Consider the following 24,077-nt stretch of genomic DNA (forward strand, 5'->3'; position numbering starts at 1 on the left):
TGTACGTGTAGGTTGTCTGGGGGGATATATACTACCTCTGAAGATATATATTGCCTCTGATAGAAATTGCATGAGCAACCTGGTATACACCACGGAGGTTATATATACAAGCTACCCTGGACGATTGAAGTAGGACAGCATTAACCATGAAATACCTTCGGTGTATTCCGTACAAAGTACTTAAATGAACAAAAGAGAACAAAAATGCCACGATATCTCGTCATCAAGGCGAGTCAACGTACAGACTGTGCCATATTTCTCCCCGCACTGTACCACCGACAGTGAGGTCACTGCGCATGCCTATTATGGCAATTGTCAACAGAGGAAGAATATCATGTCAGCGCTGAGTGTTTATCGCCGGAACTTCGTCTTTCACGGCTCGCAGCTCGCCGGTCCGCAGTGGAGGTCTCCGGATGGTATACAGAACGTTAGGGATGTTAGAGATGTTAGGGATTTGAAAATAATCTAGGCATTTGCAGTTGAAGTCCGCAGAGTGGTCGGAAGTTCGGGATTGGGAATGTGAGATCTCCACTGTCACTGCACTCGGCTCGTGGCCCGAAAGTCTGGGGGAAAGGAAATTGTCTTTTTCTTCTCCTTCGGTACAACATATGATGGTGATAGGTGAGAATGGCATAGAAGCATCAGGCCATAGCTACATAAAGGTAGGAAGAAAATGAACTGTCCAATCGCCAACTGATAAGATCGGGATTTGGAGGAGATCGCGGCCACTCGCGGCCATCGCGGCCATCGGAGGTGCCCGATGCTCTCTGGATCAGCCAATATGCATTCCAGATAAATACTGATCAGGTCTGCTGGGTAATACAATCATTTAACTTTCACACTCTACTTCTTCTTCTCTTCCATATTCCCAAGTTACCCTCCCAAAATTCAAGATGAGCGTATTGGCAGCTGCTCGCTACGGCAAGGACAATGTCCGCGTGTGCAAGGTGGACCGCGATGAGAAGACCGGCATCCAGACGGTCGTGGAGATGACCGTATGCGTCCTGCTGGAGGGCGACATCGAGACCTCGTATGTCAATCGACATCTTTTATCGAGAGAAAAAAAGTTGAAGCTAACCTGAAGGTCCCCACAGTTACACCAAGGCCGATAACAGCGTCGTTGTCGCAACCGACTCAATCAAGAACACCGTCTTCATCACAGCCAAGCAGAACCCCGTATCCCCACCGGAGCTGTTCGGCTCGATCCTGGGCACACACTTCATCGAGAAGTACAGCCACATCCACGCGGCGCACGTTAACATCGTTACCCACCGCTGGGTACGCATGGAGATCGACGGCAAGCCACACCCGCACTCGTTTATCAAGCCTGGCTCCGAGACGCGCAACGTGCAAGTCGACGTCATCGAAGGAAAGGGCATCGACATCAAAAGCTCTATCAGAGGCCTGACCGTGCTGAAGAGCACCGGTTCCCAGTTCTGGGGTTTCGTCCGCGACGAATACACGACCCTCAAGGAGACCTGGGACCGTCTCCTCAGCACTGATGTCGCCGCGGACTGGCAGTGGCGCCGCTTCGCTGGTCTTGCCGATGTCAAGACACACGTTGAGAAGTTCAATGCTGCTTGGGAGGCGGCCCGCGCTATTACCCTCAAGACCTTTGCTGAGGATAACAGTGCCTCCGTCCAGGCGACTATGTACAAGATGGGAGAGCAGATTCTTGCTGTTGAGCCTCTCTTGGAGACTGTTGACTATGCGTTGCCTAATATCCACTTCTTCGAAGTTGGTATGTTTGACCCCCTCCCCTGTGAATCTTGGATTTGGGCTAACCTCTGCGCTTGTAGATCTCAGCTGGCACAAGGGTATCAAGAACACCGGCAAGGATGCCTCGGTGTACGCCCCCCAATCCAACCCCAACGGTCTTATCAAGTGCACCGTTGGCCGCGCTGGCCCAAAGGCTAAGCTGTAAATGCTTTCTAAAGGATTGTCGGCGAGCTCCGACATGGGCGCTAGCTTGGGTTTCTTTTCTATTTTGTACATATATCCATTTCCTATACTTCTGGGATCAGACTCTTTATATCTCGAATCCAATCCGTCACAACATCGCAAAAGATAAGGTAAAAAGCATTGTATAGTACGTGGTATTGTGATTGTATGTGCTATAAGTACATTTCAAAAGAACCGCAGGCTCGAAAGTTGAAAAGTCCGAGGCCAACAGAGTAGATAATCAAAAGCAATATCCCAAATGGACTCCACACCCATGCGCTTGTGCGGTTGGATCATAACATCGCAGGAGAATAGAATACAGGTAGACACGGACCCGGTTTAGGTCGGCGCTCTAAAATAACGAAACAAGGAGAGATAAAAAAGGGTGCTTTATGCGCTTGGCTTTTCGGCGGCTTCTTTGAATGCTTCCTGCACTTCGGGCAGATTTCCGATCATCGATTGGTTGCCGAACTTGACAATATTTTCCTTGTAGGGGTGGGCCACACCTTCGAAAGCTGCACGACATTGGGTTAGACTGGGTCAAAACGTGAAGAAGTAGATCGGCTAAATGGATAGTGTCCCCGTTGTTCTTCGAAGATGAACCCGTGCGTATCTCCACCAATCAAGCAACCCATCCAAGGAGCAGGAGCATAAAAATCTAGAACTTACTCTTCAATCGAGCAAGGCGGGCATCCTTCAGTCGGTTCTTAGGCAGCATGCCCCTGACAGCGCGGCGCAGGACTTCACCACCACCCCATTTGGCAAACATCTGATCCATCGTCATGCTCTTCAAGCTACCGGGCCGTGTCGTGTGCGTGTAGTACTTCTTCTGGAATCGTTTCTTTCCTGTTGTCTTGAGATCATGACATCCCACAACCACCACATAGTCACCACAGTCTGTTGAAGGGTCGAAGATCGGCTTGTTCTTGCCCATCAAGACGAGGGCGATCGACGAGGCGAGGCGGCCGAGGGATCGTTCATCGGTGCCGGCGTCGACATAGTGCCATGTACGCGAGTAGGCGAGACGAGTCTGATGCGTTACTGGTTAGAATCGAGTTGCTTGCTTGAGTTCAGGGCATGCGCGGTTGGCCCGGAAGGCTCCGCATTGAAACTATTTACCTTGCCGACGAGTTGCGACATCTTGTTGACGCGGCGGAGGGTGGTGTATATGCCGGGGCGATGGACAATTAGACAATTAATGAAAGGCGGAGTCGTTCAATTGAAGATCCCAGCAACCAAAACAGACCCAGCGCTTAAATGTCAGAGATAATGATGATCTCAGCGTTCCCTGTATTGCTTGTAGCCTCTAACCCGCCCCGATTGAAGTTCTCCGGTCATGTGACCAAGCCCTAAGTCTCGTGCCACGCTAGTCCCAAAGTAGAATTAGCGTCGCACACTAAGCGAAACCCGCACGGAAGGGCAAATCACTGTGTATGGGAATTCAAGTGACTCTTTTTCCATCTCCCTCGACAACACACTCCCTCCCCCACGACAATCCACCATGGCTTCCGTCCCGAGTGTGCAATGCTTCGGCAAGAAGAAGACGGGTAAGCTCTCTTTTTTTCGACCGGAGACCAGAGTGAATGAACCCGTGCGCTGACATATTTCGTTTTCAATAGCCACCGCTGTCGCCCACTGCAAGGTATGATGAACGCCTCTACTCTCTCGGTCCCAATACGTTGTTTCGAAATGTCTGGAAAGGAAATTGTCGGAAAGGAATCGTGCACGAAACGAAGAACTGGGGTTGAATTTTGGAATGATATACGAAACAACATGTTGCGCGATCATGGGGGTCTTATACACATTGAATTGGACAACACGCTGAGACTTTTTACAGCAAGGCAAGGGCCTCGTCAAGGTTAACGGCCAGCCCCTCTCCCTGGTCCAGCCCGAGATCCTCCGTTTCAAGGTACGCACAATACATTCGCTCAACCACCTCCCGTGCGCCACAAACGAAAAGATTCGCACGAATCGCAAGCGACAATGGCAATGGGAAAACGTCTACGAACTCGGTTTCTGACAATTCACCCTCGAAATTTTAGGTCTACGAGCCCCTCCTCATCGTCGGCGTTGACAAGTTCGCCGGTGTCGACATCCGTGTCCGCGTTACCGGTGGTGGTCACACCTCGCAGGTCTACGCCATCCGTCAGGCTATCGCCAAGTCCATTGTCGCCTACTACCAGAAGTACGTCGATGAGCACTCCAAGAACCAGCTGAAGCAGGCTCTTGCTCAGTACGACCGCACACTCCTGGTTGCCGATAACCGTCGCGCCGAGCCCAAGAAGTTCGGTGGTCGCGGTGCCCGCTCCCGTTACCAGAAGTCCTACCGTTAAATTTTTCTTCCTCACTTGTTACGCGGCGAAAAGGGAAAGAAAAGTTTACGGCAACGGGGAAATGGAATATGTCTGTCTTCATATGTTTTTTCCATCACGACTTGTTTCCATGACTTCTTGGTGGACTGGGGACTTGGGAGGATTCGGGGATGTTTGAGCGGTTTTTGTTCGGTTTAACCGCTCTTGCAAGAGATCTGAGGACCGGGCTAGAGGAATTTGGGAAAATAACCTCTGGTTGTTGTTCCGGTGCCTTGTTGATATGTTTTTCACTGGCGCTGTCCTGCACGGCTGGAAAAAAATACCTAGCATAGCCAGGAAAATCTACTCAATGATACTGGGTTTTATCTTGTTCAAGCCTTTGTTTTGGAATCTTTTGGCTATAGTGTTCTAACAACATTGGTCTTATTTTTCCCAGATTTATGTTCTCCATACGCCAACTTGGCAAGTATCTGCTTTTGAAGGTAAACCACCGAGGTCCTCGCACCTCGCTCTCCCATACTGGACCACATAGAATTCATGGCTTTACATACTTACAACAAGTTTACCCCGGACATTGGCTATCTGTCACTCGGATTTACCGCCAAACCTCAGTTCAATTGGACATTATTTCAATTCCATGTCGTAGCCAGATGGTGTGAGCAACATGAATCCATGCATACATGAAAAAAGAATTGCTGGCACTCACAGCCAGTGCCGCGGCTCTCTTTCGACATTTCCCGCAACAACTCCTCTTGAAATGCTCCTCAACCTCTCCAATAACTCTTCGCCAGTATCAAGAAAGCAGCCCGGGACTAGATATCAGTCAGATATTGTCTTGCGTCATCGTTGATACGCATCAATGTGAGCTTACATTTTCATCTGGAGTATACAAGACTCAGTCATCACCAAAGTAGGCGAATTGCAATGTCTTCTCCTGGCCAACTCTCGCTTTCTCTTAATCAGAAATTCTTCTCTTTCCCCGTTGGGGTAATATTCTGTAGGAAGGCATATGATCGGTGTAAGCTCATCATCTGTAGGTCAAGGGATTACCCACTTAAAGTGCTATGCGACTCGACCTTGTATTGAACTCTCATCAGATTTTTTTTTGTCTTTCACTGATGCCTGCCAATGCAGTCACTTGGACGGAATAAGAACGTTAAAGTCATCATTTGAGAGTTCCAAGGCTCAGCCACTTGGGATACTATTGAAAATGTCATCAGGTTCGACCAGCATAAGGGGATTCCCAACGTACCTTCTCAGTAAACCCTATGTCGAGATCTGGCTTCTCGTTAATGCCAATACCTATCTATGCATTCGACATAGCGACTCAATTGAACAATTCAGCAGTCATCATATATGAGTTTCGAGGCTCACTCACTTGATAGATTCATCCTCTAGACGTGTGTTCATTTAAAGCCCGAAATCAGCATTTACAGAAATGCAGGGGAAGGGAAAACTTGCCTTTGTTCATTTCAATCGCGCTTGAAGCACAGGCGTCTTCGCATTTGAGATATAGAACTGCACTGCAGCCAAGATATAGGGAAGTTGTCGACATATCTTTCGAGAGATCAATCCTCTGTAGTGGAAACCTTGTGTAGCTCCCATCAGAAGTTTTTTTCGTTTTGATTGGGGCTCATGCCAATCTTCGAAATGAAGGGATAAACGGTCATCATTTGGGAGTTTGAAGGTTGATCCACTTGGAAAGGTTCTCTCAAAACTAACTGTTAACGTCCATAAAAATGAGGGAATGGAAGACTTGCCTTGCCTCGACCACCACTGAAGTATAAGTGTGGTGCCATCCGATGATGAGAGTAGGGATATTCCTTTAAAAGATCATGGTCAACGAACAGGGGAATAGGAAACTTACCTCTCTCCTTTTGTCTCGATGTTGTCAAAACATACTGATCGAAAATGTTGCCATGAAGCATAGGGGGATAAAAACCTCACCTCTCTTGATCGTCCTCGCGTCAGGTATGCATTCAAGTCATCAAATAAAGAAGACATAGAAGGTCATCATTCGCGAGCTTTCAAACTGCTCGAAAAACGTTAAAGTATCCAATTGTTAATGAAAATGTGACAGGGGGAAAACTTACCTCTCTTGATATTCGTCCTCGCGTCAGGTATGCCTTCTCTACTTGTTGTCTTGCCAAAGCAAGTCACCAAATAAAGAAGACATAAAAGGTCATCATTCGCGAGCTTTGCACTCATCCATAGTCACTACACGACTATGTCGAGTCGCTCCCACAAAGAGTGAGGAGCAAGAAGTGCGCAAATCGACCTAGGTAATTGAATGTGGTAATAAGTCTCGCATCAGAGTTCTTACCATTTCTGTCCTCAAAGTCCGTATAGACTAGGAAGCTCTAATTTGTGTAGTAATAATTCTCATCATTTTGCGATTATCATTAGACAAAAAAGGGGTAGGACTTACCTTGATCCAAAATTGCCAATCCACCAATGTGTGCGCAGTATGCACGACTAAGTTCCTATAAAGAGTGAGGAGGAGGAAGTGTGTAAACCGACCTAGATAGGTAGTTAGTCTCGCATCAGAGTTCTATTCATTCCTGTCCTCAAAGTCCGTATAGACTAGGAAGCTCTAATTTGTGTAGTAAGAATTCTCATCATTTTGCGATTATCATTAGACAAAAAAGGGTTAGGACTTACCTTGATCCAAAATCAGCAATCCATCAATGTGTCTGTAGAAAGTTCCTATGAAGTGTGCAGATCGACCTAGATGGGTAATTAGTCTCGCATCAGACTGTTCTAATCACCTCTTGTCCTCAAAGTCCGTAGACTAGGGAGCTCATAGTGTAGTGAGAGATTGTCATCATTTTGCGGTTATCATTAGACAAAAAGAAAGGGACATATCGGGTCATACCTTGATCCAAAATCAGCAATCCATCAATGTGTCCGTAGTGGGTTACTCCCACAAAGTTCCTATAAAGAGTGAGGAGCAATTAGTCTCGCATCAGAGTTCTTTTCATTGCTGTCCTCAAAGTCCGTAGACTAGGGAGCTCCATATTGTGTAGTAAGAATTCTCATCATCTTGCGATTATCATTAGACAAAAACGGGGTATATCAGGTCATACCTTGATCCAATTGGCAAATCCATCAACGCGTCCGCAGTTTGAATAGCCGAGTCGCTATCATAAAGTTCCTATAAAGAGTGAGGAGTAAGAAGTACAAAAAGCGACCTAGATAGGTAGTTAGTCTCGCATCAGACTGTTCTTATCACCTCTTGTCCTCAAAGTCTGTAGACTAGGGAGCTCATAGTGTAGTGAGAAATTGTCATCATTTTGCGATCATCGTTGGAGAAAAAAGGGTCAGGTCATACCTTGATCCAGAACCAGCAATCCATCAATGTATCCGCCGTGTGTACGACTATGTCGAGTCGCTCCCACAAAGTTCCTATAAAGAGTGAGGAGCAATTAGTCTCGCATCAGACTGTTCTTCTCATTTCTTGTCCTCAAAGTCCATAGTGAGAGTATAGACTAAGGTGCTCTGTGTAGTGATAAATCGTCATCATGTGCGAGTTTCAATTGCCATTAGATGAAAAAAGAATGTGTCAGGTCATACCTGAATGGGTGATTGGCAATCTAAAGTGGTACATCGGAACAATTAGTCGAGAGATTCCAATATCAACGTGAGAAGGATTGTGCCATACTCTGAAAATGTCGATCTTCGTCCCATACCAGCCAGAGAGCTGCATACCAACACACGGAGTTGGGATCGAACAAGGAAAACAGAATTTCCAGCGGCTTAGTCCGAATCAAGCCTTTGATTTGTCGCGTCTCAGGCAGGTTGCTGTAGCCCCTCGGACCATTGAAAGCCGTGGATGTTCAAATCCCCTAGATATTAGTCTTCGAATCCTCGGGGTACTTGTATCAAGCCATACAGTTTACATGGAAAAGGAATAAGAGAGACGAAATCCTTTGATCTGAAAGTGTGAACTAGAAGACCCAATGTGGAATTGGATCACAACGACAGACGGGTCAGTCATGAAAGTCAAGTGTTTTTGTTTATTCAACTCATACCAGTGTTCAATCTCAACCTTTGATTGCGTCCGTTGATCTCTCGAAAACTCGGGGTCATCGTCATCTTCAAATTGGGTAGTAGTCCTCATTGACCGATACTTCAGATGCTCATTCTGCTAGGAATCCATTGGAGCCATATTGAGTCTCACCCGAAAGTAATTATGGGATAATCTAGATATCACGAGTGTCAAAAGAAAAAAAAAAGAAAAGAAAAGAAAACGTAGCAAGTGCAGAAGATGTGCAAGATCAGTCAGGGAAATGATATACTTATTTTCGCCTTGTATCAGATGTGCTTCAAACTTATCACTGAGTCCATTGGCTCCGAGGGTCCACGTTCCCTCAAAGTGTAATATTTTTTAACCATCATGAAATGGCCTTTCTGTGGCACCGAGTATCAATTGTGCTTGTGGGGTTGGAAGCAGTATGGAAACCTAGAAGATCTCAAGATTATTAGCAGAAGTTTCCAATATCAAAACAGATCAAGAAGGGCCATAATATCAGCCAGGAAAGCAATATCCTGTGTCTCGCATGGTATCAGAGTCCTTATCTTCCTTTTCACCGTGTCCAGTGACCCCTTGAATGACCATGTAAGCCAGTTGGAAAGTCATTTGGCGAGGCACGGTCACTTCCATAGTATATTCTCATCATAACATGCGCTTTCGGGTTCATCGAGCCCAATATTCATTTGCTTGTGTAATGAGAGGAGGTTCATATCGAGAAGTGAAAATGGAATACACACCTAGGTTCTTGAGAGTGTTAGCAAAAATATTCGAACATTATTCCATAGTACAAACAGTTGGATCAAACCAAGTACTGTTTTATCTTGACCCAGATCGGCTTGATCCTTTCAGTTTCATCGAGAGTTCGCTTTCGGGCACATTGGCCCCGTAGCTCGAGTCGAGTGGCTCCCACAAAGAGTGAGGAGCAAGAAGTGCGAAATCTGACCTAGGTAGTTGATTGGGGTAATTAGTCTCGCATCAGAGTTCTATTCATTCCTGTCCTCAAAGTCCGTAGACTAGGGAGCTCCATATTGTGTAGTAAGAATTCTCATCATTTTGCGACTATCATTAGACAAAAACGGGTTAGGACATACCTTGATCCAATTGGCAAATCCATCAACGCGTCCGCAGTTTGAATAGCCGAGTCGCTATCATAAAGTTCCTATAAAGAGTGAGGAGTAAGAAGTACGAAAAGCGACCTAGATAGATAGTTAGTCTCGCATCAGACTGTTCTTGTCACCTCTTGTCCTCAAAGTCCATACTTAGAGTAAAGACTAGGGAGCTCTGTGTAGTGAGTAACTGTCATCATTTTGCGGGATGCCAATGCCATTGGACGAGAAATGGAAGTTGTCACATTACATCAAATAAACAGCTCAATTCTGTCTGTCCATCGTACATACCCAGCTGCCACGTGTGTGGGAATTTTGCTGACGGTATTGAGGGATGCCCTGCATTGAGAATTAGTCAAATTAATTTAATCGTGGCAAGTGAGTAGAATGCTCATCAAAATCTATTCCATGTGCTCCCTGTCTCATAAAGGGTGCTATGTTCTGATGGCCAAGCCATGGCTCGTTGGAGTGATAGATGGAAGCGACATGCATGGTACCGAAGCAAAGGAGACCAGTTAGAATTTTTCACCGGCATACTGCAAGGTAGAAGACTTACCAAAGTCCTTTCTAACAAGTCGTGTCTTGTAACTTGATGTGTTCTGCTGGGCAACCCATAGTTCGTGGACGTGACTGGTAAACGAGCCATGATGCGACGGGGTGGATGAAACACCACAGCGACTAGTGAACTAGAAACAAAGAAATCACTAGATGGAAAGAGAACAATTTGAACTCACCGGCATGCTGTGAGAGCTGAGAAAAATGACAGCGGACTCTGAACCTGGAACACCTCTCGAGGGTAAGAAGATCAAAGAAGTATAGTCTCACAGCGACAGAAAGATAGCCAGAGAAGTAGGAGAGGAAAAAACATGAAAGAGAAAGTAGTAAAGGGACCGAACTGTGGTTTAAATATAAATTATTACATCGCCGGGGCGACTTATAGTACGGCCATAGCGACTTACGGCCATGGCGACTTATAATACGGCCATAGCGACTTATAATACGGCCATAGCGACTTATAATACGGCCATAGCGACTTACGGCCATAGCTACTTACAGCCATAGCGACTTATAATACGGCCATAGCGACTTACGGCCATAGCGACTTACGGCCATAGCGACTTATAATACGGCCATAGCGACTTACGAACATAGCGACCTATAGTACGGCCATGCAGAAAACGCAGGTAGCTCATCACCTGAGAAATCATGATTACAACAGAAGGACGCCGAGGTGTAGATTGCCAATATCGCGGTCTGTGAATATTATGGTCTTAGTGACTATTGCATGCATCACATTGAGAGATCGATTGACCATCTGAGTGTACCTCAGACCTAACTATCTGTTGTCAATTAGTAATGCCAATCAAGAGGTCACTTGTTATAAGAATCAGCTGTATCAAATTATGAGTAGGGTAATCATTGTACCTACTATGTATGTATATTGATGGCCCTGGATATCAGGCTTATACTACTGGTGGCTTATTCCTTTATCATAGTAGTCTCTTATTCATTCATAGAGTAACTACGCCCTTCACAAGCAAATATTTTCCTCTCTTTGGGCTTTTTGGCTGGGTTTCAAAACACATAGACAGCCATATGCCTCTATCCGAGCCAATTATAGTCTAATGACATGTGGTAATTAAAATGTATGTTTGCATCATATATTCCAATAAATTTGATACCATAAATCTAAAGAGGGAAAGATGACCTGGCCACCTCTGATGTTGAAGCCTATCTTGCGCGAATCATTAAACTTAGATATTAGGGCACGATATGATCGCCTCAGGGCGGGTATGTTCGCCTAAGGCATTCAATGGCTGATGTAATTACTAGGATCACCTGAGGCAGAAACACTTACGGTGCTGACATAATCTCACCGGCAAACTTTACCTTTAACTAGGGCAAACGCGACCTGACGCGTGGTGTTCGCGTGCCTGGATGAATGGCGCGGCACTCCTTTCATCCTCCCTTTCCCCGCAACAATCGTCAATTCAATCTACTTTTATTTAGGCACCCAACTCAGTTTAATGGGTAGTGATTCCTGAAGAAACCATAATGCCTACAGCCCGCGAAAGGTTGGCCGAGCTGAGGGCCCTCCGTGCCTCAGGAAAGAAACGACTTTCCACATACGAGGTTGAGGACCAGGGCGATATCTACGACGAGGTTGATGATGATGGCTACAAAAAGGTCATCCGAAATCGTCTTGATCAGGATGATTTTGTCGTCGATGATAACGGTGCGGGTTACGCGGACGATGGCCGCGAGGTATGGAACGAACAGACAGCAGAATATGACAGTGACGAGAGCGACGAACTACCTACACGGGGCAAGGCTGCCAAACGAAAGAGAGAAGAGGAACAACAGCGAAAGGAGAAAATTAACAATGGCATATCCAAGTACTTCAACAAAGGACAGGCTGCGGCTTCTGTTCCCAAACCCAAGGTGAGTGCTTTTTGCTCGTGGAATCCAACCACCTTATTTTGACAAGTGTTTTACAAGCCCGCTGCTACTGCCGAGGACGATGCATTCATGGCCGATCTTCTCGGAGAGGTCGACACCAATGTCGTATCGAATCACGCCCCGACACGAAACATTGTCAAATCAGAAGCCCGACGCAAAGTCCGCGTTCTCTCCCCGCCTCTGTCTGAGAAGCGTCGCCGCGAGAAGCTTCACGCAAAAGACGAAAATCACATTCCAAGCTCGCCAATGAAGGACCCGGCACTCCACTCTGACGATCTCGATGACGGCCCTCTACCGATGGCAGACGATGATGACGTTCCCATGAGCGATATACTGCCCTCGTCTCCGATTATTAAAGCGGTGGAACGGAGGAACACTGTACCGGTCAAGGCCGAAGAGCCAGAAGACGATGATGTTGACCTCATGGACGTCGCAGAAGTCACTGGAGACTCTAGCCTTAAAACGAAGACTATCAACATGACCGGCAGTCGACCGCCCCCGAAGATCAAGCGTGAAATTGCTCCTACACCAGCAAGCTCGTCCCCAGTCAAGTCAATGGCAGAAGTAATGGATGCTTCTTGGAATGACGTGAGGAGCAAATTGAACGTCCTCAGTAGTCCAGCTCCGGAAATGCGATCATTTGGAAAGCTGCGCGCCCAGGATGTTGTCGAAGAGGACGGCAGTCTGCGCATATTCTGGCTGGACTACACGGAAGTCAACGGCAGCTTGTGTCTGTTCGGAAAAGTGAAGAACAAGCAGAATGGATCATACACCAGTGCATTCGTTAAGATTGACAATATCTTGCGAAAGCTCTATTTCCTGCCGCGTGAATATCGATACAAGCAAGGACGAGCGACGGAAGAGGAGGTTGACATGCAAGATGTTTACTCAGAGGTCGACGAGATGATGTCAAGACTGAAAGTCGGCATGCACAAGATGAAACCGTGCGAACGGAAGTACGCATTTGAAATGCCCGGGGTCCCAAAGGAAGCGGAGTATCTCAAATTACTCTACCCCTACGATAAGGCTGCACTGCCAATGGAAACTAAGGGAGAGACTTTCTCAAACGTTTTCGGTACCAATACCTCCCTGTTTGAACAGTTTGTTCTCTGGAAAAATATAATGGGCCCTTGCTGGCTCAAGATCGATCAGGCAGACTTTGCTGCAGTAACCAATGCATCCTGGTGCAAGTTCGAATGCCAGGCCACCAAACCAGCTCTCATCAGCCTCGTCCCAGATTCCGAGAACCTGGATGCCCCGCCCTTGACCTTAATGAGTCTTTCTTTCCGTACCCAGCTCAATGTCAAGGAGAACAAGCAGGAGATTCTAATAGCAAGTGCCCGGGTGTATGAAGACGTTTCTCTGACTGATACCACTCCACCAGAGAAGCTTCCGTGCAAGACATTCACCGTCATGCGCCCTGCTGGTGGATCATACCCAATGCATTTTGAAGCCGAAGCACGAAATCAGCAAGGAACTGTCATTCTTGAAAAAAGCGAACAGTTCTTGCTCAGTAAATTCCTGGCTATGTTCGAGAAGATGGACCCCGATGTGATCATGGGCCATCAGTTGCAGGATGTCGACCTGGGCATTCTACTCAGCCGGATGCGGGAAAAGAAGACGCCTGGATGGCATCGTATTGGCCGACTCAGGCGTGGAGATTGGCCTAAGAATTTCAACAAGGGTGGCAACTTCTTCGCCGAAAGACAGTTGATTGCTGGAAGATTGATGTGTGATGTTGCCAATGACATGGGCAAGGTAATTTTCTCCTCAAAGTGGGTACATCACAATGCTGACAGCTACTAGTCTCTTATGATGAAATGTCAATCATGGAGTTTGACTGAGATGTGCCAACTCTACCTCGGTCAAGGCAATGTACGCCAGGAACTGGATGCCGAAGCGGCACTGAAAACCTGGGCGACCACCAAAGAAGGTCTCATGAATTTTGTCAATCATTGTGATACAGATACATACTTCATTGCGGCATTGGTTTTACGTCTTCAGATGCTGCCACTTACGAAGGTCCTAACCAATACCGCGGGTAATTCGTGGGCACGCACACTTAGCGGTACGCGTGCCGAGCGCAACGAGTATATTTTGTTACATGAGTTTCATCGCAACAAATACATCTGTCCGGACAAGTACTCGTCTCGTCTTCAGAAGGCAGAGGAGAAAATACAAGATGGCGACGATGATGAGGTGGTCGACAAGAAAAAGAAGGACAAATTCAAGGGCGGTCTTGTTTTCGAGCCCGAAAAAGGTCTTTACGACCGCTTCGTCCTTGTTATGGACTTCAACAGTCTGTATCCCAGTATTATTCAGGAATACAACATCTGCTTCACAACAGTGGACCGAACAGCTACGGTAAATTAACCCAACCAACCCCTAGTCTTGTTTCCTCTATTTCTAACATTTGCAACTAGGCCGAGAATGAGAATGAAGAAAAAGTGCCAGATGTCCCCTCCCCTGACCAAGAACAAGGCGTTCTACCTCGGTTGATCGCGACGTTGGTTAGTCGTCGACGCGAAGTGAAGAAGTTGATGAAAGACAAGCGTGCCACACCCGAACAACTGGCCATATGGGACACAAAACAATTGGCATTGAAGCTGACTGCCAATTCCATGTACGGATGCTTGGGATACACACAGAGTCGATTTTACGCTCGTCCTTTGGCAATGCTCACCACTTTTAAGGGACGTGAAATTCTGAGAAACACCAAGGAATTGGCCGAAAGCCAGCAATTGCGAGTCATTTATGGTGACACCGATTCGGTCATGATCAATACGAATATGGACAACATGAGTGACGCCCTCAAGGTTGGCGAAGAGTTCAAGAAATCGGTCAACGAACGTTACCGACTTCTAGAAATCGATATCGACAATATCTTCCGTCGGCTTCTACTACATGCCAAGAAGAAGTACGCTGCTATCAACCTTACCGAGGTGGATGGCAAGTACGTGGAGAAACTTGAGGTCAAGGGTCTTGACATGAAGCGTCGTGAATACTGTGCCCTCTCAAAGGAGGTATCATCAAAGCTACTCAACGAAATCTTGTCCGGTGAAGATCAGGAAATCGTTCTCAACAACATTCACGAGTACTTGCGTGAGCTTGCAGACAGGATGAAGGAATATAAAATCCCGGTGCAGAAATACGTGATATACACCGTATGTGATGAACCTGAAGAATTTTCTGGATCACCTTGCTAACGCTCTATCAGAAACTTTCAAAACGACCCCAGGAGTACCCTAATAAAGAGAGCATGCCACCGGCACAAGTCGCTCTCCGCGAAATTGCCCGGGGCAAGACAGTTAGACCGAACGACGTCATCTCGTATATTGTGACCAACGGAGACTCTGAAACCTCATCTCTCCCTCCTGCGAAGCGATCATACACCCCGCAGGATGTGCTGAAGCCCGATTCAGGGCTCAAGCCAGATGTTGAGTTCTACATGCTCAAGCAAATATTCCCTCCAATTGAGCGTCTCTGCGCCCCAATTCCTGGCACCGATGCCGTTCGTCTTGCCGAGTGCTTGGGTCTTGATACTCGCAAATATCAGATCAATACCTCCAGTTCCAACAGTCAGCAAAACGCCGAGGTCACCCCGCTCGAGTCCCAGATCCCGGACTCGGTTCGGTTTGCCAATTCTACGCGACTGTCCCTAATATGCCGATACTGCAAAGAACAATCTGTGTATGAGGGTCTGGTGACCTCATCGCACATGTGCACTGCGCACGGAATCGTTTGTCCGAACCAGAGCTGCCAGAAACCCTTCTCGGTTATGACAATTGTCGCCCAAGTGGAGAACCAAATCCGCCAACAGACTTCGCGATACTATGAAGGCTGGTTGGTCTGTGACGATTCGTCATGTGGCAATCGCACACGGCAAATCAGCGTTTATGGACACCGCTGCTTGGGTCCCCGAGGTCGTGCAGAAGGCTGTCTAGGTCGCATGTCGTACGAGTACTCGGAGAAAGAGGTATACAACCAGCTTCTCTACTTTGCCGGTCTCTGGGATGTCGAAAAAGCTAAGGTCGCTGCCGAGAAAGAGACAGGAGAAAAGAAGGACAGTGTTGCCGCCCTTGCAGAGTTCAATCGCACAAGATTCGGTACGATCAAGGGGGTGGTAGATAGCTACCTGAAGAAGTGTGGTCGTCAATGGGTTGAGATGGATGGTCTCTTCCGCTTCATGTTACAATAGATGCCCCGACGGCGTATGATTTTGGGTGTTTGTAAATATCTAAGGATATTGGGGTCTGGAAGTTTAGCATAGTCATGATTAAATCGAATTGCATATTTTAGGGTCTACAAATGTCTCGAGTGGACGTTTAATATTTCATCCATATCAAGATCTATCTGTCTTATCGTTACTTAAGCACCCCACCCCCAATTCTCATGATGGATGCCCACCCCACTCCGTCATTCTTCACTTCAGCTTGATCCATTGCAGAGCAGATAGATATCCTTCTCAATTTCTGGCCGGCTCTTTCAATCATGTCTGTCAAAAGGGTTTTGGTCATTGCAGGATCGGACAGTTCAGGCGGAGCGTAAGTCTAAATATCCTCTCGCAAAAACCGGTTAGAAAAAAAAAAAATGAGGTACCCCATCAACTTATCTCCAAAGCGATACTTGACCTTGTATCCCTATCATTTACGCTATATCATGATTTAGAACAAAGCTCTAACAAGTTCCAGTGGTCTCGAAGCTGATCAAAGGGTCCTTGCGGCCCATGGATGCTATGCTCTCACTGCCACCACTGGGTTGACGGCACAGAACACACTAGGTGTGCAAGACATCTTTGTCGTCCCCTCGGAATTTGTGAGAAAGCAAATCAATGCTGGACTAGAAGATGTTGGTGCCGATGTAGTGAAACTGGGTAAGTCATTTGCGTTTCATGATTCGTGGTTTTCCATCTAGAACTGCCACTGATGACCTATGACCCCCTAGGCATGCTCTCCTCTGCTGAGACCATTGATGTCATCGCAGAAACACTACAAGCTCACAAAGTTCCTGTAGTTGTTCTAGATCCGGTATGCTCAATGTCCTGTTCTCAAATTGTCACTCTAACAGGCATCAACAGGTCATGGTTTCCACTAGTGGCTCTCAGTTGCTACCTGAAAAGGCAGTCAAGGAATTACGGACAAAGTTGCTTCCTTTGACCACAATTCTGACACCAAATATCCCGGAGGCTCTTCTCTTGTTGAAAGATGCCGGAGCAGAGACCTCCGAACCAAAGGACCTAGAGGGAATGGTTGATCTTGCTAAGAAGGTTTGCTCATTGGGCCCCAAGGCGGTCCTCCTCAAGGGAGGTCACCTTCCTTTGACGAAATATCTCAAGACATCTCAAGACCCGAAAGAAGTAACTTTAGTCGTGGATATCCTCTTTGATGGGACGACAACCACCTTATTTGAGACTGAGTTCTTAGCATCCAAAAATACCCACGGTACGGGCTGCTCACTTGCGTCGGCAATTGCTGCAAACCTGGCTTCCGGTAAAGACATGATCAGAGCGGTCCGAAGCGCCGTGCGATTCGTTGAGATAGGGATCAAGACGAGCATTGACCTAGGTCAAGGGAGCGGGCCGATCAATCATTTCCACTCCACATACACTATGCCCTTTGCGCCGTATGTGACCCATTCCCTAGATCTTTTGATTCTCTAAGTCCTAACGATATGATATTCAGCGGCCGATTTATTGAATACATCTTGGATCGTCAAGATGTGCAGCAAGTATGGCGGCAATTCACCCACCATGAGTTTGTCGAGGGCATGGGCCAGGGCACACTGCCAATTGCACGCTTCAAGGCGTATCTTGTGCAAGATTATCTCTACCTGGTGAGACAGCCATCTTCAATCCGGTTGGAAGAAGGCATTCAACTTATCATGATTCAACCTGTAGGTACAATTTGCCCGAAGCAATGCACTTGCATCATACAAGGCCAAGAGCATAGATTCAATAGCAGCGGTAAGTGCTCACCATACTTGCTTTCAAGGACAATCTGATACAATCCCTCCAGTCGGCCCAAATTGTCCTCCACATCCAGCGGGAAATGGCATTGCACATCGACTACTGTGCCTCATTTGGTCTTTCCAAGCAGGAGATGGAAGATACACCCGAAACTATCGGTAGGCCGATCGTGCCTTTTTACAAACTCGACAGATGTACTAATCTCGATATGTATAGCTTGCACCGCATACAGCCGATACATTTTGGATGTAGGCCAGTCGGAGGACTGGCTGGCTCTCCAAATGGCTCTCGCACCATGCTTGATCGGATACGGCGCCATTGCAAGACGATTGCATACGGCGGAGAAAACTCTTCGAGTGGGGAACACGTACTGGAAATGGATCGAGAATTATGTTGCCGACGACTATACGGAGGCTGTGCGACTAGGTTCAGGTAAGTCAGATCGTGAAGAACGAGTGGAACATCTCACTGACTCATTTCATGTCATAGCATTGCTAGAGGATCACATGCAGCGTGTGTCACCCAGTCGCATGGAAGAATTGATTAAGATCTTTGTTCGAGCTACGGAATTGGAGATTCGTTTCTGGGATATGGGCCTCGGAGGTGAGGAGCAATAGGATTTAAGATCTCAGGCTGCTATCTACACCTCGTTCAATTTACGAGTTGCTGCGATCACTCCATCTAAGTCCGGATATTCCATTGTCTATTCCATTTCATCTGTCATAAACAATACATTCTCACGTTTCTTGCCATTGATGGAGATATTAGTGAAACCTTGGAACTATGGAAATAAAAATTGGGCGTCCAGCTAGATTCAGCTGAGAGCATTTTCAGGCTATGAACTGTTTGAAGTAGATTGCAAGGGCTCGAAGGTCAGAATCCGGAGGTGACTGACGTGCGGACTTCTATTCCCAGGCAAGATAATCGCGCTCCGATTCAAGACGATAGGGCAAGACGCTATTCGTCTCACTTCGGTTACCCATAGTTCTTTTTTTCGCTCATATGATATGTTTTCTCTAGTGATATTTCATGCTGCTATGCATTATCAAATAGTTATCTATAGACTCTCAGTCTATTTGTTTTCGAAAATCCTCACTTTGCCGTCAAACATTATCGCCACTCAAGACTTATTTGCCCCCTTGGTATCCATGGTGAATCTTATAATTTCTAAATTTTCTGCCTGAAGTCGATAACAGCAACCAATAAGAAGCAAGATAGACAGACGCGACGAAAGCGGCGAGTCATGACTAAGCCCTTTTTAGGCAGGCGGTCTGGGAGGCACCTGCTCCAGACCTGGTCATGTGATGATACCAAGGAAAACACAAAGGGCGCTAAGCCTAATCTAATTTTTCCTCGCGCCTTCCTCCCCTGGCAGTTTTTTTTTTATTTTTTCTCCTTCCTTTTCATTCAAGTTCCCAACCTTTTCCTACCTTTTCTTGTGAACTCGTCTCTCTTTCTCTTCTCTTCCTACTTCATACTTCCCCTCGGATTCTAATCACTCTCTCTCCCTAAAATCAACCCTTCGCAGACTTAATCATGTCGTACGGAGGTGGCTACTCTCGCGGTGGCGGCGGCGGCGGTGACTCCTACCGGTAAGTTCATTCTCATCGAGACTTTTCTTTGTCTTCTTTGTCTATCTCATCAACTGCACGGTTTTCTGGCAAAGGCCTTGATCCTGCAGTTGTTTGTTATGACGTTGGGCACTGGGATTCCTATCGTGGTCTCCCAACCAATACCAAAGAGACCTCGCATATCGCAGAAGAATTCGTCCTAACTTTGCTATTCTAGCTCTCGCGGAGGTGACAGCGGCTACTCTAACGGTGGCTCCGGTGGTGGTGGTTACAGCGGCGGCGGTGGTGGTTACGGCGGTGGCCGTGGAGGTGGTTACAGCGGTGGCGGCGGCTACGGTGGTGGTGGTGGTGGTGGTTACGGCGGCGGTGCTGCCGGTGGTGACCGCATGAACAACCTCGGCGCCGGCCTGAAGACTCAGGACTGGGGTAAGTTGATTCCAATGACAGGCGTGTTTGTTGACGCAATACTAACTTTGGTTCCACTTAGATCCCAACACCATGCCCAAGTTTGAGAAGTCATTCTACAAGGAGCACCCCGATGTCACTGCGCGCTCGGAGGAAGACATTATCGCCTTCCGCAAGGAGAAGGAGATGGCTATTCAGGGTACCAATGTGCCCCGTCCCGTTGAAACCTTCGACGAGGCTGGTTTCCCCGCGTACGTTTTGTCTGAGGTCAAGGCTCAGGGCTTTGACGCTCCTACTGCTATCCAGTCCCAGGGCTGGCCCATGGCTCTGTCCGGACGCGATGTCGTCGGTATTGCCGAGACTGGTTCCGGCAAGACTCTGAGTTACTGTCTCCCCGCTATTGTTCACATCAACGCTCAGCCTCTCCTCGCCCCCGGCGATGGACCCATTGTTTTGGTCTTGGCTCCTACTCGTGAGTTGGCTGTCCAGATTCAGGCTGAGATTACCAAGTTCGGAAAGTCCTCCCGTATTCGCAACACCTGTGTCTACGGTGGTGTCCCCAAGGGTCCTCAGATTCGTGACCTCTCCCGCGGTGTTGAGGTTTGCATTGCCACCCCCGGTCGCCTGATTGATATGCTCGAGGCTGGCCGTACCAACCTTCGTCGCGTCACTTACCTCGTTCTTGACGAGGCTGATCGTATGCTTGATATGGGTTTCGAACCCCAGATTCGCAAGATCATCGGCCAAATTCGCCCTGATCGTCAGACTTGCATGTGGTCCGCTACCTGGCCCAAGGATGTCCGTCAGCTCGCTTCTGATTTCCTCAACGACTACATTCAAGTCAACGTCGGCTCCACAGATCTCTCCGCCAACCACCGCATCACCCAGATTGTCGAGGTCGTCTCGGACTTTGAGAAGCGTGACAAGATGATCAAGCATCTTGAGAAGATTATGGAGGACCGCTCCAATAAGTGCATCATTTTCACAGGTACCAAGCGTGTCGCAGATGAGATTACCCGATTCCTCCGTCAGGACGGCTGGCCCGCGCTTTGTAAGTTTTCTTTGGGTTCCCAATTGACACATGTGTACGGTGCTAACGTACATTCCAGCCATCCACGGTGACAAGCAGCAGAACGAGCGTGACTGGGTCTTGAACGAGTTCAAGCAAGGCAAAAGCCCCATCATGGTGGCCACCGACGTGGCCTCGCGTGGTATTGGTATGAACAAACTACACCCCTCCCCCCTCTTCCCCTCCCCCCTTCTTGTCCCCCCTTAAGGGGCCCTTGAAAACACTCACCCGTGTTGACGTTGTGTAATACAATGGCACGGTGCTCAACTCTCTCGAAGCACGTCGGCGTCTATACGCCGCGTCCAGGCGTATTTGGTCATCCTAAATGGTTCTCCTAAATGGTTCTCATGCCAAGAGTACCTTGGACTCACAGTGCAGCACAGCAGCAAGCATTCTAGCTTGGCTTTGATTCTCTATTCTCCATCTCTTGTGTGACAGGCTCGTAGAAGAGTCGAAGTTTCTCTCACACAGCGTTGTTCTTGAACTGTTGAACTGTTGAAGGCTGCATTTCCAAGGTTTCTCTAGGATATGATAACACCGCCATCCCATGGATTCGCTTCCCTTGGGATTTTCTTCAAAGAAACCCATCAAGAGAGCAGTGATGCATCAAGTCCTGCACGACGGAGAAAGGGTCCTTCATGGCCGTACTCCTCATATTTCCACTAATGTTCTATTTGCTAACGAATTTCCTCTGAAAAGACGTGCGCGACATCACTCATGTGCTCAACTATGATTACCCCAACAACTCGGAGGACTATGTCCACCGTATTGGTCGTACTGCTCGTGCCGGTGCCAAGGGTACCGCCATTACCTTCTTCACCACTGACAGTAAGTTTTCGTCCGTGTTTTGGACATTCGCAAGTTGTACTGACATCCCCTTCTCTAGACTCTAAGCAGGCTCGTGACTTGATCACTATCCTCACTGAAGCTAAGCAGCAGGTTGACCCCCGTCTTGCCGAGATGGTTCGCTTCGGCGGCGGCGGCGGTGGTGGTCGCTGGGGTGGCCGTGGACGTGGTGGTGGCCGTGGTGGCTGGGGTGGTGGTCGCGGCGGCGGTGGTGGTGGTGGTGGTTTCACTGCCTCCAACTCTGCTCCCGTCGGCGGCAACCGTCGTTGGTAGATGCTTCGCTGCTGCTCCCCGTGCAGTCAGCCACTTTGCCTTGTATTGTGCGATCCCGGTAGACTCTTTCCCATTCCTTTGACTTCATGCGTAACTCGGGCAGGACGGCGTTATTTTCGATGTCATAGATAAGTTTTACTTAGTTTTTGTTCCGTCTCTATCCTCCGGGGTTTTCACAGTCTCGGATCTTGATTCATCAGTTCTCTCGATGAGTCCATACATGTCGATTAGTTAAAAAGTTTCATGACAGCGTTTGCTGAAGTCTCTGACTTCAATCTGCAATAATGATTATTATTATTCTTCAAACATTCCACCAAGTATTTCTCGATCTTGTCAAAGTTATTGGTAGACAGCCTGAGAACGTGCTTGCATGTAGCTATTGCCTATCTCCATTCATTATCCTTGCAACCATCTTTCCACCTCCCCAGCCAAAACCTCATGGACATGGCTAGTCATATGGCCCGAATCAAACCAGAAATACCGCTCTAACGATGTCGGACACCCATACTTCTCATATGCAACCGCAATATCCGGCTGATCATACCCAGCACAGAAGCCCGTCGTATTAACAATGCCATACTTGTAGGGCTCATCAAGCATAGCCGCCAGCCTCGCATGCGCATCAAAAATCATAACCCGCGCCTCTTTATGCTTCGCCGCAAATCCAGCCGCATGATCAGCCAACGCGGCATTATACCACCCGACCTGAATTCGGACTCGGATCCTTCGTTGCTTGGTTCCCTGGCGTGCGGTCTAGCGGCGGCAGGTTCATGAAGAGATAGTTTCTGTAGCCCAGGTTATAGAGGATTTCCACTGATGTGAAGAGTGTGTCTATGAGGCTTTTGTAGAAGGTTGGGAAGTTCACGACGTACTTGGCGCTGTCGTTTATGTCGTTGATGCCGATCCAGATGGCGACTAGGGTTTTGTCTTGGGTGAAGCTTGGTAGACTGTTTAGGAGGGCTGGGTGGCCATATTGCTTGAATTGGTTTATCTGGTCTAGGAGGGAGACTGTGAAGTTGTGGTGTGGTGGTGTGCTTGGTTTTTAGTTGAGTTTGCTCGAAAATGTGTGTTGATTGTACTTGTGCTTGTACTTACTACTCGGTTGATATATCGGCGCCTGCAAAGGCGAAATCCCAGAGTTGCTTTTTGCAGTCTTGTGGAGAGGTGAGGCCTTGGTGGATGCCGCAGTTTGTGAGATATTCGACCCAGTTCGGACCGCCTTCTGCGGTTGCGGTCTAGACGTGGGACGTTAATATCCGAGTGGTGCTGTGTTTGATTCAATCGTGTCAAGATATAAGCTTACTTGATTTTGGACTATCTTGTTGGAAAGCAGGGCTTCGGCATCATATGCGAGGTTGAATTGGTCGCCAATGAAACTGAAATTTTGGTGTCCGATGGTTCCCTGGACATAGGTGTAGGAGTCACCAAAGGCGATTCTTTGGTCTGGGGTCAGTGCTGCTTGCAAGATTTAGGCTAGATATACTCACAGAGCCTTAGTCGATGACCAGTTGAGTTTGGCGGGTCTTGACAGAGGACTTGCTCTGGCGAAAATAGTGCCAAAGGCGATGGCTAGGACGCATATCGTCAGGATAATCATTTTTTGCTACTCAATTGGATTGGTAGGTCTAGCATAAAGGAAGGTAGAATTGCGTAGGATATCATGGCATGCTTCTTCTAGGTAGTAGAATATATAGATCTCTGAGTAGACGATCTACTAGTAGTAGTTCGTCTAACCCCGCAAAGGATCAATATCCGGGGTAATTCTGCGGAATATATTTTTCCATCAGTTAATTTACTCCGCACTTTTTACATTGATACTTCACCATCAATTGTGGAGGGAAGAAAGGGGAATAGAATCCTGAGCTTTTTGTACTCACAGATACCAAATATATTCTTACACATTAGGCATATTGTAACACATGTAGTAAGAAAACCCTTGGAAAGATATATCAACCACATATCAGACTCTCAGATGCCCTCCATGGAAAACCGAATGCTTCATTAGCACTTGTCGGACAGAAGAGCCTCAAGGAAATGGAAATGAAGTGAAGCTGACAGAATAAGCAAGTACGTATAGGTACTTGGTGGGGCGTCAG

The 24,077-nt window shown here is 47.5% G+C and overlaps 8 protein-coding genes across 8 annotated transcripts; 6 read left to right on the forward strand and 2 right to left on the reverse strand.

Moving 5' to 3' along the window:
• Positions 1 to 893: 893 nt before the first annotated feature.
• LCP9604111_7068 (urate oxidase) lies at positions 894 to 1,924 on the forward strand (the record flags this gene model as incomplete). Its single annotated transcript, XM_039075059.1, has 3 exons — positions 894 to 1,030; positions 1,095 to 1,741; positions 1,800 to 1,924. The coding sequence occupies 3 exons, from the start codon at positions 894 to 896 to the stop codon at positions 1,922 to 1,924; spliced, it is 909 nt and encodes a 302-aa protein (XP_038927070.1).
• Positions 1,925 to 2,331: 407 nt separating this feature from the next.
• LCP9604111_7069 (mitochondrial 54S ribosomal protein uL13m) lies at positions 2,332 to 3,081 on the reverse strand (the record flags this gene model as incomplete). The annotated part of the gene is made up of 3 exons (XM_039075060.1): positions 2,332 to 2,456; positions 2,611 to 2,971; positions 3,061 to 3,081. The coding sequence occupies 3 exons, from the start codon at positions 3,079 to 3,081 to the stop codon at positions 2,332 to 2,334; spliced, it is 507 nt and encodes a 168-aa protein (XP_038927071.1).
• Positions 3,082 to 3,442: 361 nt separating this feature from the next.
• LCP9604111_7070 (40S ribosomal protein uS9) lies at positions 3,443 to 4,274 on the forward strand (the record flags this gene model as incomplete). The annotated part of the gene is made up of 4 exons (XM_039075062.1): positions 3,443 to 3,488; positions 3,561 to 3,583; positions 3,779 to 3,850; positions 3,984 to 4,274. 4 exons carry the CDS (start codon positions 3,443 to 3,445, stop codon positions 4,272 to 4,274), a joined length of 432 nt encoding a protein of 143 aa, XP_038927072.1.
• A 7,173-nt stretch (positions 4,275 to 11,447) lies between these two features.
• On the forward strand, positions 11,448 to 16,050 carry LCP9604111_7071 (DNA-directed DNA polymerase alpha catalytic subunit POL1; the record flags this gene model as incomplete). Its single annotated transcript, XM_039075063.1, has 5 exons — positions 11,448 to 11,834; positions 11,892 to 13,610; positions 13,659 to 14,216; positions 14,276 to 15,016; positions 15,070 to 16,050. 5 exons carry the CDS (start codon positions 11,448 to 11,450, stop codon positions 16,048 to 16,050), a joined length of 4,386 nt encoding a protein of 1,461 aa, XP_038927073.1.
• Positions 16,051 to 16,343: 293 nt separating this feature from the next.
• Positions 16,344 to 18,434, forward strand: LCP9604111_7072 (uncharacterized protein; the record flags this gene model as incomplete). Its single annotated transcript, XM_039075064.1, has 9 exons — positions 16,344 to 16,396; positions 16,544 to 16,725; positions 16,797 to 16,879; positions 16,930 to 17,474; positions 17,534 to 17,684; positions 17,749 to 17,814; positions 17,867 to 17,975; positions 18,034 to 18,249; positions 18,307 to 18,434. 9 exons carry the CDS (start codon positions 16,344 to 16,346, stop codon positions 18,432 to 18,434), a joined length of 1,533 nt encoding a protein of 510 aa, XP_038927074.1.
• Positions 18,435 to 19,353: 919 nt separating this feature from the next.
• Positions 19,354 to 21,069, forward strand: LCP9604111_7073 (DEAD-box ATP-dependent RNA helicase DBP2; the record flags this gene model as incomplete). The annotated part of the gene is made up of 4 exons (XM_039075065.1): positions 19,354 to 19,409; positions 19,606 to 19,814; positions 19,876 to 20,844; positions 20,903 to 21,069. The coding sequence occupies 4 exons, from the start codon at positions 19,354 to 19,356 to the stop codon at positions 21,067 to 21,069; spliced, it is 1,401 nt and encodes a 466-aa protein (XP_038927075.1).
• Positions 21,070 to 21,463: 394 nt separating this feature from the next.
• On the forward strand, positions 21,464 to 21,981 carry LCP9604111_7074 (uncharacterized protein; the record flags this gene model as incomplete). Its single annotated transcript, XM_039075066.1, has 3 exons — positions 21,464 to 21,506; positions 21,562 to 21,690; positions 21,749 to 21,981. 3 exons carry the CDS (start codon positions 21,464 to 21,466, stop codon positions 21,979 to 21,981), a joined length of 405 nt encoding a protein of 134 aa, XP_038927076.1.
• A 691-nt stretch (positions 21,982 to 22,672) lies between these two features.
• LCP9604111_7075 (CAZyme family CE16) lies at positions 22,673 to 23,578 on the reverse strand (the record flags this gene model as incomplete). The annotated part of the gene is made up of 4 exons (XM_039075067.1): positions 22,673 to 23,015; positions 23,077 to 23,216; positions 23,285 to 23,417; positions 23,469 to 23,578. 4 exons carry the CDS (start codon positions 23,576 to 23,578, stop codon positions 22,673 to 22,675), a joined length of 726 nt encoding a protein of 241 aa, XP_038927077.1.
• Positions 23,579 to 24,077: the final 499 nt, after the last annotated feature.

Source organism: Penicillium roqueforti (assembly GCF_015533775.1).
Source record: "Penicillium roqueforti strain LCP96 04111 chromosome Unknown scaffold_20, whole genome shotgun sequence".
NCBI lineage: Eukaryota > Fungi > Ascomycota > Eurotiomycetes > Eurotiales > Aspergillaceae > Penicillium > Penicillium roqueforti.